At 39.9% G+C, this 13,658-nt stretch overlaps 1 protein-coding gene across 1 annotated transcript in view; it reads left to right on the top strand.

Annotated features, from left to right (window-relative positions):
• ap3m1 (adaptor related protein complex 3 subunit mu 1) overlaps positions 1 to 13,658 on the top strand; it is a 31,802-nt gene that overhangs the window by 5,487 nt on the left and 12,657 nt on the right. Inside the window, exons 6-8 of the mRNA XM_060926115.1 lie at positions 4,969 to 5,102; positions 5,187 to 5,394; positions 7,403 to 7,547. Of these exons, the coding sequence (XP_060782098.1) occupies positions 4,969 to 5,102; positions 5,187 to 5,394; positions 7,403 to 7,547 (487 nt within the window). The remainder of the gene's footprint in view (positions 1 to 4,968; positions 5,103 to 5,186; positions 5,395 to 7,402; positions 7,548 to 13,658) is intronic.

Genomic DNA, 13,658 nt, shown 5'->3' with positions numbered 1-13,658 from the left:
GCCTAAAATGTGTAGTAGGAGATGGAAGCAATTTAACACCATCTGCATGTTTGCCGTGCTCTGATTTTCTTTTATTGACCAGGAAAATAATAGATGTATATTGGGGAAAGGTGTTCGATGTAAAAACTGCTCTGGGTGTTGCCAGGTTTCCAATGCTGAAACAACTTTTTACTGCTTTGCAGTGCATCCCATATAGCAATGCAGATAGTGAGAGGGCTTTTTCATTGGTTAGGAAAATTCATACTGAGGACAGAAAAAATCTGGCTGCAGACACATTAACTGCATATCTGCAAATTAAAATGAACTGTGATGAGGAGCTACAACTGCGACCCAAGCAGTGAGATTATAGCTAGTGCCAAATCTGCAACATCTTTGTACAGCAAAGAACACTCCAAAAAGGAATAAGATTTAAATTCTTGTTATAAATTACTGGGAAGATTTTCAATTTAACTTCATAATTTATTAATATTTTCACTTCTCCTTGTTTACATAATATACTTGATGTGGTTCAGTCATCTTTAGTTGGATCGAACACTGCTTGTGGTGTCAACACTTTTTTTCTCACATGGAACTTTTACTAACCTTCATTTACTGTTTGACGTGATATATATAATTTATTACATGTAACCTACTATTTTAATTAACATACCTACTTAGTACTGCTGTTATATTTCAAGTAATTTTCTTTGGTGGAATGTAATATTGTAGGTGATGTCAACACTTGTCAAATAGAACTTTGTGTAATTTTTATGACTTATTTAATATTAATACATTTTATTTGCAAAATTTACATCAATAATTCTGGCATTACTGATACAATGTATATTAAATAATTAAGTGTATAGTTCAGTCATTCTCTTTAGTAGATAATTGTTTACTTGACTGTACATATAGTCCTTTTTAATTCAGTTGTTTTCTCTGGGATCTAAAATTTCTTTTTATTCAGTACACGCTTATTTGATCCCTTTAACTTGGTGCAGTGTGATAAATATGCCTATTACAATAGGAGTGTATAATGTGGAATAAAACAGTCGGTGCTTTGGATTATATATTGGAATTTTTTCTTGTGTATAAGGGCTCATGGGTGTATGTAAGAGAAAAGTACAGATTTTGTAAGGGCATGGGGAACTAAAGGGTGACGTGTGGGTCCGTCTCAGAAACTGGTCTCTCATTTCGGACATTCTGGTCAAAAAAAAATGTTCTAATTTTACTTTTTTTTTTTTTGCATTTACCAAACAATGTTTATTTTGTCTTGTTTAGTAAAAAATAAAGATAGTATCTTGCTTGATCTGGCCTCCATTGTGGAAAACTTTTTTGATTACAGTTCAAATGCTTTTGTAAAATTGATTTACATATAAAATAACTACATCATGAAGAATTAAAGCCCCTCCTTCACAGATGAGCGAAAATATTGAATAAATTTCCTCTTTTTGATTGCTTGGGTTAAAAATGCCAAGTTATGATGACTGAATTGATTATTCACTTAAATATGAATAATATGATACATTTTGGGTATTTGATATGGCGAAATAGGACACAATGGAAAAATCAAGAACACACCGGAAAGATGAGAATAACGGCGCTGGTAAAATCAAGTTTCAAATCAAATCAAGTTTATTTGTACAGCGCTTTTAACAATAAACATTGTCGCAAAGCAGCTTTACAGAATTTGAACGACTTAAAACATGAGCTAATTTTATCCCTAATCTATCCCCAATGAGCAAGCCTGTGGCGACGGTGGCAAGGAAAAACTCCCTCAGACGACATGAGGAAGAAACCTCGAGAGGAACCAGACTCAAAAGGGAACCCATCCTCATTTGGGCAACAACAGACAGCCTGACTATAATATTAACAGTTTTAACAGGTATAACCCTCAACTGTCCTCATGGGGCCGTCCTTCACAGGAGTGGGGCGATAAAACTCCGACCAGACACAGGGCACCAGGATGGATCAAGCAGGTCCGAGGGGCAGAAGAGGCCAGCATCTCAATCCCAGGATCAACATGTAACTCAGAGGGACAGAGGGGGGGGGGGGGGGGAGAGAGAAAGAAAACATGTTGTTAGGTATGCCCTAAAAATGACAAGTATTAAATCTGTGTGGTAGGCTCGCAGAGACGAGAGTCTTTACATCAGGCATGACACACAATGGCATGTTAATATGGTAAAAAAAAAATATATCATGACCTGCTCTGGCTGGATGCTTGATTGGGTGATGGGAGCACACTCCTCACCAATGATGAGATGCAGATGGGACCCTTAGGCCTGGCCAAGACAATTCAGTTACATTTCACCGGGTCTGGGACATGCGACAGAATGTCTGACGGCCGATTCCCTGCAGGCTACGATAGCCAGTCGAGGTCCACACCGTCTCCACCAAAAGATTTCCTGTTGACTCCATGTAACTCAGAGGGACAGATTTGGAGTGGGGGGGGAACAGCGTAAAAGAACAGCGACTGTACCGGCTGAAGGTCGCGCGGGTCTCTGCTGCGGCGCACGAGCAACGGGACATCACTACCGCACCGGACAAAGCGCGAGGCAAGGGCGGGGCAAAATAACTGGCCGGAGAGTCTATCAAAAGTTCGATCTAAATTGACCATCGTTGCAAAATATTGGCCAAAAATACGCAAACACTACGAAATATGAAAGTAAAGATGAAAAAGAAACCTTCTATTGCCTTATACTGCAAGACTAAAACAAAATAAAACTGTCAAAACTCACCTTTTCAGTGATAACGTCCGAACAGATCACTCGCGTAACAGAAAGACCGCAAATGGAAGCACGATCAACTTCTAACTGCTGGAGTGGAAAATTCCATTCTACACATGCAAATTGTTAATGTGTGTCCTTCCCCGCACACAAATAACACGCTACGGTAAAAAATAGACCACAACTCATTTTATAGCTCAGAAATTCATACAAGACCAGCTACCATCGTAACATATTCTGTAAGAAAAACATTCTATACCTAACTTTCAGTTTTCGTTTTAAAAAACAAAATCGCAGATTTATAACAATTTTTCTATGGCGTAGTGATTTTAAGTTACTACTTTTGGTGAGGTAGTGACCTCGACCCTGAGGCTTTCCGTTTAGATCAAAACACACGATCGTATTGGTTTTGGGTCTGCGGAAAATGGAGTTACAACAGTGATCAAATATTTTGCATGATGTTTTATTACAGTTATTCTGTGAGCGCACCAATCCTTAGGTGTATAAAGTTACGACTTAAAATACAATTAGTGATAACTGTAGACTTTTCAGTGGACTACAACCTTTTGAAGGGAACACAACATAGTCAACCATTTATCATGTCCCAGATCAAGCCGCCATTTTTCCACAAATTTGCAGAATTTTTGCCAAATTCTGAATAGAGTATTCACATCAAAGATTTAGTTTTATCTGTATTATTTCTTTCATCATTTCATTTCAAATTAAAACCAACATCACCATTCAAAACCGTACAGTTTATTGACTGAGAGTATGTTTAGTGGGGTACCCCCACAGTACCCAGTTTCTGACACAGACCCATGTATGGTTCTATACCGTGTATACCATTTTCAGGTCTGTCGCACATCGACTTCCTGTTTACCAACTTAATGTATTTACGAAACACACAGTGTGGATTTACAAACTTTTCGTAACACTTTTCTCAGTAACTACAAATCACAACTGCTTGATATTTGGTACTGAGCTTCAGCTTGGGGTTCTATACCATGTATACTGTTTTCAGGTCTGTCCCACATCGGCTTCCTGTTTACCAACTGAATGTGTTTACGCAACATATAGCGTGGATTTTGACTCTATTTCAAAATGACAGTTTACCAGGATGCTGTCTGAAATCCCTGGGGAGAACACTACTCTTTACTTACTTGTTTCTGGGTTAATTATTTGTTGAAGTCAGCATTCATAATAAGTGTCCTATTCCTTCGATTGCTTGCATTCTGATATAAGCGAGAGTAAGGGGATACGCAAGTGAGCAGTAGCTCACAGTTGATCTTAGGGGGGGCTTAAATTTGTAGTTTCCTAACGCACAAATGGGCAACATCTTGAGAAAGAAAATAAACCCCACTCACCATTTTGTAAAAGTGTTTTTTTTTTTTTTTTAACTAAGTGGACTAACTGCCTTGGGCCCTGCAATATAACAACTTACCATATGCTGCTACTATGATAACCTCAACTGGACTGCCCTGGACTGTACTGTACTGTGTCTTGTATACTAGTCTTGTTCTTATCTTCCTGTCTTTAGCCTAGATTATTTTTCTAAATGTTAAATGTTTCAAATTTTTTTTTATCATTATTTTACTTATTGCTTGTTACACTGTTATTGGTCCTGTCTTGCACTTTAATGTCTGTCTTGTTAATGTCAGTCCTATGTCTGTCTATGTCTTTGCATGGGATAGAGAGAAACGCAATTTCAATTTCCTTGTATGACCTGTGCATATGAAGAAACTGACAATAAAGTTGACTTGAACTTGAATTTGGTGTGCACAGATGGGAGACAGACTTTTCAAGCCATGATACAACTGTGCCGTTTGCTACACACGGTTAACCTTAAGAGAAAATTAAGACGCTTGTCAGACTCAGTTTTGACTTGTGATGAGTCCACAACACCACAACTCATACTGACGTTTTTGTCGAGGCTGTACTCGCAGTAATAATTTTGTGATCTTTCTCAGGACAGGATAATGATGTGGCCACACAGTCGTCCCCTTCCTGCAAATTCATAACCTGTTTGTTTCCCTTAATAGAGTTCACTCACTCACCACACATTATTACGTTAGTCAGTTAGGTTTCCAGGCAACCAGTAATGGATAGAACTGACCAGCACACTGGAGCTTTTGAGTGCCCGGTGGATTAGCTAATAAATTTAATTTATCCAGCCTTTGCTCATGAATCGTTTCCTGTAGCTTTTGGCTCTCTTCTATTGGGGAGAGAAGCAGGATATCCATTTGTTCCCATTTTCCCCCTGCAGAACCCCAGGCTGTTGGACGATGTGAGCTTCCACCCGTGTGTCCGCTTCAAGAGATGGGAGTCCGAGCGAGTTCTGTCCTTCATCCCCCCCGACGGAAACTTCCGGCTCATTTCTTATCACGTGACTGCACAAAAGTAAGCGCCATTCTCAGACCTCAATCAAAATCAGCTGTCATGGCACAATTAATTGAGTGACCTTTTTTTTTTTTCCCCTCTTAGTTTGGTAGCAATCCCAGTATACGTGAGACAGAATATCAACTTCTTTGAGACTGGATCCTCTGGGAGGCTGGACATCACAGTGGGTCCGAAGCAGACCATGGGGAAGATTGTTGAATGTGTGGGAGTCACGATACACATGCCGAAAGTGGTGCTCAGTGCCAATCTCGTAGCAACTCAGGGCACCTACACCTACGACCCGGTCACCAAGGTGAAGCCGCACTGAAGTGATGAGACAAATAGAAATGCAATATTTTTATGTGGCACTCTGAGAAAACATTTTTGAAAATCAGGTTAAAAAAAACCTAATGTATTTCATCAGTTGTTTTTATTTACTGCATAATCTTGCTATGACTAACAAACATCAGGTGTACAGAGACAGGTTAAGAAACACTGCAGTCAAGCAAAGATGTCCAAAGTTACTAGCTAAATGTGATTTCTAGCAAAGGAGTAACATGTTTTAATTCAGGAAAACCTGTAGCTTTCAGAACCGCATGACAATAGAGAACTGGACCATATGAAAGGTTTTCCCAGGCGTGTGTCCTGCACTCAAAAAAAAGATTCTTGGTCCAGGTAAATATTAAGAAATAGTTACACACAAAATTTAAGTAAAGTTTATAAAATTGAAAATATATTCAATTAAATCTTATAAACGCTATTTGAACTGGCCTACTACGAACTATATCTAAACAAATCATGTATACTTGATGAGATCTCGTAGGGACTGACATGCACATCACACTCCCGCACAGTAGATGGCAGGTGGCAACATTTTCAGTCATTGTGTCAAACTTCTTCCTACTAAATCGTGACCTTATTGGTACAAATAATTATATTTAAAATTTCAGAAACACGATATGTGAAATTCATGTCACAATTCAAGCGGAATCAAAAAATCATTTTAATTTCGCCATTGACTCACGGGGGCGTCGTGGCTTAGGTGGATAAGGCGCCATACCATAAATCCGGGGACCTGGGTTCGATTCTGACCCGAGGTCATTTCCTGATCCCTCCCCGTCTCTCTCTCCTGGTCATTTCCTGTCTCTGCACTGTCCTATCCAATAATAAAGCTGAAAAAAAGCCCAAAAAATATCTTAAAAAAACATTGAGTCCATTTATCCACATAAGGTTTATTTAAAAAAAATCCATAACCATTATGTAATTTATTTGCGTTACCTTAACATGGTTGAAACGTGTACCATAAAGCTCGGCATTTACTTAAAGTTTATGTGATAGAATTACATGGAAAATTGTCATGTGATTAAATTACATAAAGTCTATTTTTTAGGGTCAATTATTTTTTTGAATGTGGAACTGTTTTCATGTTACGGTTGACACTTCTTTTCACTGTTACAGCTACAGCATGTTGGAGGCGAGTGTCGCTCAGGCATGCATATGAATGTTTTCCCAATGTTCCCAGATTAGTCAACCCAACTCAACTCAACTTTTATTTATATAGCACTTTAAAACAACCGTAGTTGAAAACAAGGTGCTGTACATAAAAGACATAAAACAATTAAAAGCAATGAAATAAATAAAAACAGTCAAACAGTTGTTTCATTGTTTTTAAATGCAATTAGAAACAATAAAACAATAAATAAAAGCAAACCATAAAACACTAAAGCAAGAGCAGAGTCTCATGAGGAGTTAAAAGCCAAGGAGTAAAAATGGGTTTTAAGACTAGTTTTAAAAATGGACAGTGAGGAAGCTTGCCTAATGTGCAATGGTAGCCCGTTCCATAATTTTGGAGCAGCAGTGGAGAAAGCTCTGTCCCCTCTGAGCTTCCGTTTGGACCTCGGTAACTCCAGGAGCAGCAAGTCAGCTGACCTGAGGCACTGAGCAGGAGCGTAGGGTTGAAGGAGCTCAGAGAAGTAAGGGGGGGCGAGACCATTTAAAGACTTAAAAACAAATAAAAGAATCTTAAAATGGACTCTAAAGTGCACAGGCAGCCAGTGGAGGGAGGCCAGGATGGGAGTTATGTGCTCCCTCTTACATGCTCCAGTTAGGAGGCGAGCGGCTGCATTTTGCACCAGCTGGAGATGTGCGAGGGAGGACTGGCTAACTCCAAAATAAAGTGCATTACAGTAATCCAGCCGAGATGTTATGAAGGCGTGGATTACTGTCTCAAAATGTGTTTGTGCAAGGAAAGTATTTAATACCTGTGAAAGATTTCCTCTGCCTGTATTTAATCAAACTTTTATTTTTTTTCTGCGTTCTAGATTTTGGTGTGGGACATCGGCAAACTGACCCAACAAAAACTGCCAAATTTAAAAGGAAGTCTGAGCTTGCAGTTAGGCGCGCCGAAACCAGAGGAAAATCCCAGCCTGAACATTCAGTTCAAGATTCAACAGTTAGCGATCTCAGGTAAGGGAGGGGGATAAGGGTGCAGCTGAAGCAGTCCCAACAGCTATATGGTGGTTAGAATCTAGCAGTTTCCAATAGTTTTTATTTAAACATCTTTCACCAGAAATGTCATGATTTTAGTGTTTTCTTTTTCACTTGATACACTCTGGGTAAAATAAAAAAAGGGACCAATGTTCAGGGAGTTTTTTTGCCACAAAAGTGTTGCATTGTTCAAAGTTAGGCATGTAACGATATATCATGCAGTAACAAATCATGATACAAATTTATGACAATTTGAATTGATTGGGGGGAATCATCTTAGTTTTTCCCTGGATGCAATTGCGTTGTTTAAGCCGCGGTCACAATAAGGCATTTTGGTGACGATGCATGGTAGTATAAACAGCGTTCAAGATAACCTTTATTTATTTAATTTTTTTGGTAGCAAAAAAATGCTACACAATAGTAATTTTGTGTAGCGTTTGTTTCAATATATATTAAGTAGTAAATGTGCAAGTGACAGAAAATAAAGACATGAGTCTTATGACAAGTTTACAATGTTTTACTGCAGTGAGCCTTTATATCATTTGTGCTAATATGCAAATGTAATGGTACGACTACTACAGCAAGCTTTCGGACCCATTTTTGGTCATTACACATTACCTCATATCCAGCTAGGAATGTCATCTATTTGTGCTCTCATTTTAAAGCTAATTTTGTGATCAAGAGTTCTGAGTAATGTTAAAAAAGGTTTTGGCGTACTTCTAAATTTCATGAATAATGCTATTTTTTTTTTTCCGCGGTCCGGATTCCATCAAATCTTGTGCTCTGATTGGCTGGCGAGCGGGTCTGTATCTTACAATACGGACCCCGGTTATGGACCTCTGGCAACTCGCTCGTTCACAACAACAAACAACATGGTAGCAATTTTTGTCAACATTTATTTTCGCATTTCTCAGGAGAATAGCATTAATTTTACAGCATGGATAACGATAACGACAGTGTTCACAGCGAAAGCGAGTTTTACTACCCTGAGGAAGAAGAAATAAAAGAAAACATTTCAGGAGAAAGCTAAAAACCTCTAACTTGCTGAAGCCGAGCAAAAACATGGCTGAATCCTGAATGAATCCTGAATCCAATTTTGTATAAATAGGGGACTACATAGGTGGCAAAATGTAGTTTTTTTCCTGCCATGGAAGTGCACTTGTATATGGAGGAGGAAGCCATTTGCATTACAGCCGTGAATGAGGATTCAGAATGGAGGCTCGCCTTGGCTCGGTTTTCCCTTTCAGGCGCTCTCGTTTTCTGTTAGAATTTGGTAAAAAGAAAAAAATATATGTTATTTACCAGCTTAAGGTCCGTGTGTATGGTGAAATACCGTGACCTCGGCCTTGAATACTGACCTCGGCCCAGAGGGCCTCGCTCAGTACTTTCAAGACCTCGGTCACGGTATTTCATGATACGGACCTCCCAGCTGGTAAATAACATGTATATTTATGCTTAAAGGTTATAATGCTCCAACAAAGTTAAAGACGAAGTCCGACACCATAATGGCTTATCTGATACAAAAATTTTAGCTTTAATTCGTGCAAATAAACTTTTTAGACATTCAGTTTCAAATACTGGATTCCATGGTTTCCGTCTATTTAGCACGATCGCGGAAAACCGTAGTCTGTCTGTATTTTATTTATTTATTTATTCATTCATTCATTCATTCGTCCATCCCCCGCTGGACAATCAGCGACTGGCTAACCCAGTTACCCTGGGAATGTTAGGAAATAAGGAAGGCTTAATTTTCTTAGAGAAGCTGGCCAATTTTTTGCATTGCATTTCCATGCGATACACTGGGGAAATTGATTAGCAATTCTTCAAAATTGGGTCGCGTTTTGCAATGCGATATACTGGCTGTCCTGAACGCTGAATATAAAGGTGAGCTAAAAGTTGTGGTCACACAGCAGGCGAACATTTGACTATCACACCTTCGCGCACTTGATTCTGGCACAGCTCAAGCGGCCGTGCACTCACGCTCTTGGGACCCGGTCATTATGGGAAACACCTGATGCTGATTTGAGCGCAATCAACATGTGCAGATAAGGAAGCTGTTTTCACAGAGAATTTGCAAAGTGTTATCACTGTCATGTTTGTCTCTAGCCATGTTTATGACTGGTTAAAACATCTGCTTTATGTTTTGCTTTTGGTTTCATTTGTGTTTTGTTACTCTAACCTTGCCTCATGGTTTGCTTTTGTAAATATCGTGCCTGCTAATAAACACTCTTCCTGCACTTAGATCCATCTACCGCCGTGTACCTGACCGAATACTTCACAAAGTCTCTGTAGAAACAGCTTGCGTATGCTGATTGTACTCAGATCAGCATCAGGCGTTTCCCCATAATGACCGGGTCCCTGAATGTAAATGCAGTTTTTAAGTCTCGGCGAAGGTTAGGCTATGCTGAGACGCTGTATTGATGACGCTCCTGCGAGCATTGGGGATATGGATTCGAGACCAATACATCTCAAGAGGCCCGATGAAGGTTCCCTGAGCTTCGAGAAATATTCCCAAACCCATCTGAGAGTATTCGCTGCTTAGTTTGCAGATGAAAATATCGCCACCAAATTTCAATGCATGCATTGAAATTTTCCGCGACGTTTTTGGTCACTCACGAGGTGGAGATGCAACAAAAAACTTGTGAAGCTTGGAGAACACGTACCATGCTTCAAACGTTTGGTGGCAATGCTACCAATTTTTCATCATCAAGTATTCACAAACCCATCGTGAGCTGTAGTGTGACCAGGGCCTCAAACAGCACAAGGTGTAATAACGTAAAATAGTGTGAATGCATGTGACTTGACTGTTGATGTAAGTAACACAGCACTAATGCTGTGAAAACGCACAAAAAACATCTAAAATGGGAAAGAGCTGTTGTGCAACTGACTATACAAATAGATTTAACAAGAAATTGGAGTTCTCGTTTTACAGACTGCTGAAAGCTGAAGCAAATAGAGGTAGTACAAATGTTCATAAGTTTATTAAGCAAAGACTTATTTGTTAAACTTTCCATTTTTAATGAAATGAATATTTTAGTTAATAAGCGATTTTATATTTTACTCCAACCTTTACAAATGTGACCAAATAATTATTGTTGGTTATTAAGAAAATTAAACTTTTTATTTAATTAATTTTTTAAAGCATATTTATGTTGATAAAGAATAGGAAAATGTGTGTTTTTGGTAATAACATCATTACATCCCTATTCTAAGTGAGGAGTCACTTCATGTTTACAGCTAACGGTCAGGCATTAAACCTGAATGAAACAACACTGACCTATTCATGTGTAAAAGCTGTCTGTAAGTTTACCCCCAAAGACTTGACTGTTCAAATCTAAATGAAAAGCTATTCAGTATTAACTTAAGCTGTGTTCACACTTATACCGGTACGAAAGTGGTATAACTGTATCGATACAAAGTATACCGGTACAGTTTAGTGTATCTGTCCACACTAGCGAGAAATGTTTGCGGTTTTCTTTCACGGTAGTTGAAATGCGCGTGCCAAAATGTTTCCGTGGTTACTGAGTAACTTCCTTCCGAGAATATGGCGGATGAAACAACGTTTGTGCGCTTTTTGTTGTCAGTGTACAGTCTGTATTTCTGGTGGTCATTTATTCAGTCGAATCGTATAAAACGCGCGAGGCAGTTCTCCCCCCTCACTTTCTCCCTCTTCCCTTCTCTTCCCCTCACTTTCTCTCCCTTTTCCCCTCTTCCTCCTTTCTTCCTCCCTCTTTCCCCCTCCCTCCCTCCCCCTTTCTCCCCCCTTTCTTTGCTCCATGTAGCTCCACGGTCGTTTTGAGCCATTTTGACGTTTTATTTACAGCTGGAAAGCACGGGCGTATTGTATTGTATGAATAACCCGGAAGACGTAGGAATGGTTCATTGCACTTGCGCATTATATTTGTATCGATACAGAGCCGCTTCATCTGTCCACACTACAGCGAAGCGCTACAGTACCGGTACGAAACCCATACATTTGTGGGTTTCGTACCGCTACAGTACCGGTATAGTTGCTAGTGTGGACAGGTGTTGCGGTACGAAAGTAGTTTCGTATCGGTACAAAATCCCTAGTGTGGACAGGGTATTAGTTTGCATGTTGCTTCAGTCAAACTTTTTTTTTTAATTCATTGCTAAATGAAAAATACTAAATTTCATGCCCTTTTTGCTTGGCCCAGTTTCTTGTCCCAGACCACAAATATCCGTTGTGGTCTGAAATACATGTTGCACGCTACAGCTGAGTTCTGGAAAACAGCCAGAATTTGAGAAAAAAAAAAAAGGTTTAAAAAAAAAAAAAGGTTTTTGTGTTTTCTGCAAGTAATGTAGTGGGGTGTATCTGCGTCATTGCCAGTAATATACTATATCTACCTTTAGAAAGCATAAATATATTTTACCAAAACAATATGGAAATAATTTAAGGTTACTTTCTAACCTTGCCTTGATGCCCTGCAAAGGTCATGTTGAGTAAAGAGCAGTTCAGCAGTAAATACAGTCAATCTGTTTAACAGTGTTTAAAGCCCTTCTAGCTAATGCTGCTTTTCCACTACCAACGCGGCTGAGTTGGGCTGAGTCGTGCGGTGCTGAGTCGAGCTGAGTCGAGCTGAGTGGGGCTGTTGGAGTTGCATTTCGACTACAACCGCGCTGAACCGTGCTGGCTGGAAGTGGGTGGACACATTGGGTGGAGTTACCGAAAGTGGGTGGACGTCACGTGATGTCGTTAGGCGGCGCAAACAGTGACATCAGTGATCTTTTAAGCGGTAGTCTCACGACCCGGATAGTAAACAATAAACATGGAGGACATGGAGTCATTAGTGTTGCTGGTCTTGGTGCTGTGGCTTGTTGTCACCGACAACGCGGACAGATACTGGCAAGAGCGTATAGATGAGGCGAGGCGCATAAGGCTTCAGAAATTCTCGTAATTCTTCTTCATCCGGGTTTACGGTGTTTACAGATCCCAGCGTGCTCGCGGGGCGTGTGTGGACGTGTGAGGACACTCCTCCTCACCAATCAGTGCACAGGGGAGTGTCTCCTCACGCCCCTAGCCCCACTCGGCTCGGTTTGGCTCGCTTCAGCCCCACTCCAAAACCGTGCGAGTTTTGGGTGCTGAGTAGGGCTGAAGCGAGCTGAGTCGTGCTGCTCTGAGGTAGTCGAAACATGAGCCGTGTCGAGCTGAAGTGAGCTGAAAAAGGATAGTGGAAAAGGGCCATTTATGTGCTGTTCTCACATTTGGTCAAGTTTGTTCATAGCTACAGTGGTATGCAAAAGTTTGGGCACCCCTGGCCAAAATTGCTGTTACTGTGACCAGTTAAGCAAGTAGATGATGAAATGATCTCCAAAAGGCATAAAGTTAAAGATGACTCATTCCCTTTATATTTTAAGCAAAAACAATTTTTTACTTTCATCTTTTACATTTTCAAAATGACAAAAAAGGAAAAGGGCCCAAAGCAAAAGTTTGGGCACCCTGCATGGTTAGTACCTATTAACACCCCTTTTGGCAAGCATCACAGCTTGTAAACACTTTTTGTAGCCAGCTAATAATCTTTCAGTTCTTACCTGGGGGATTTTCACACATTCGTCCTTGCAAAAGGCTTCCAGTGCTACAAGTTTCCTGGGCTGTCTTGCATACAGGGGCGTCAGAAGCATTTTTAATGTGGGGGGGGACACACTGGCGGGGGGGGGGGTCCTCCGCCAGAAAATTTTTAATGAATTAGATGTCATTTCCTGCATTCTGGTGTACTTTTAACAGGTTGTTAAACACCTAATTTTACCTACAAAAGTCACTTAATTCAATGACTATTTTAGAGACTCAACAATACGTCCTCATTCAACTAGTCCATATATTCATCGGCCTGTTTTTAAACCCACCGCTACGCCTAAGATAATGAGATGAATGTGACACAATTTATCACCAACAACGACTTTATGGGTGCATTTTACTTTTTATTTTGTGTTTTTTATTTAGTTTTAGATGTAACACAACATGCCACTGGGCCAAGCAATAGCGACACTCAACTGTATGTTTAAAAATAAGAATATTCATAATTTCACACAATGACCAGGCATGACATGGCATCATGCAAACTTCATAACACA

This window comes from Neoarius graeffei, chromosome 7 (assembly GCF_027579695.1).
Source record: "Neoarius graeffei isolate fNeoGra1 chromosome 7, fNeoGra1.pri, whole genome shotgun sequence".
NCBI classification, from domain to species: Eukaryota; Metazoa; Chordata; class Actinopteri; order Siluriformes; family Ariidae; genus Neoarius; species Neoarius graeffei.
The sequence above is the reverse complement of the archived record's forward strand: the minus strand, read 5'-3'. Positions and strand labels throughout refer to the sequence as shown.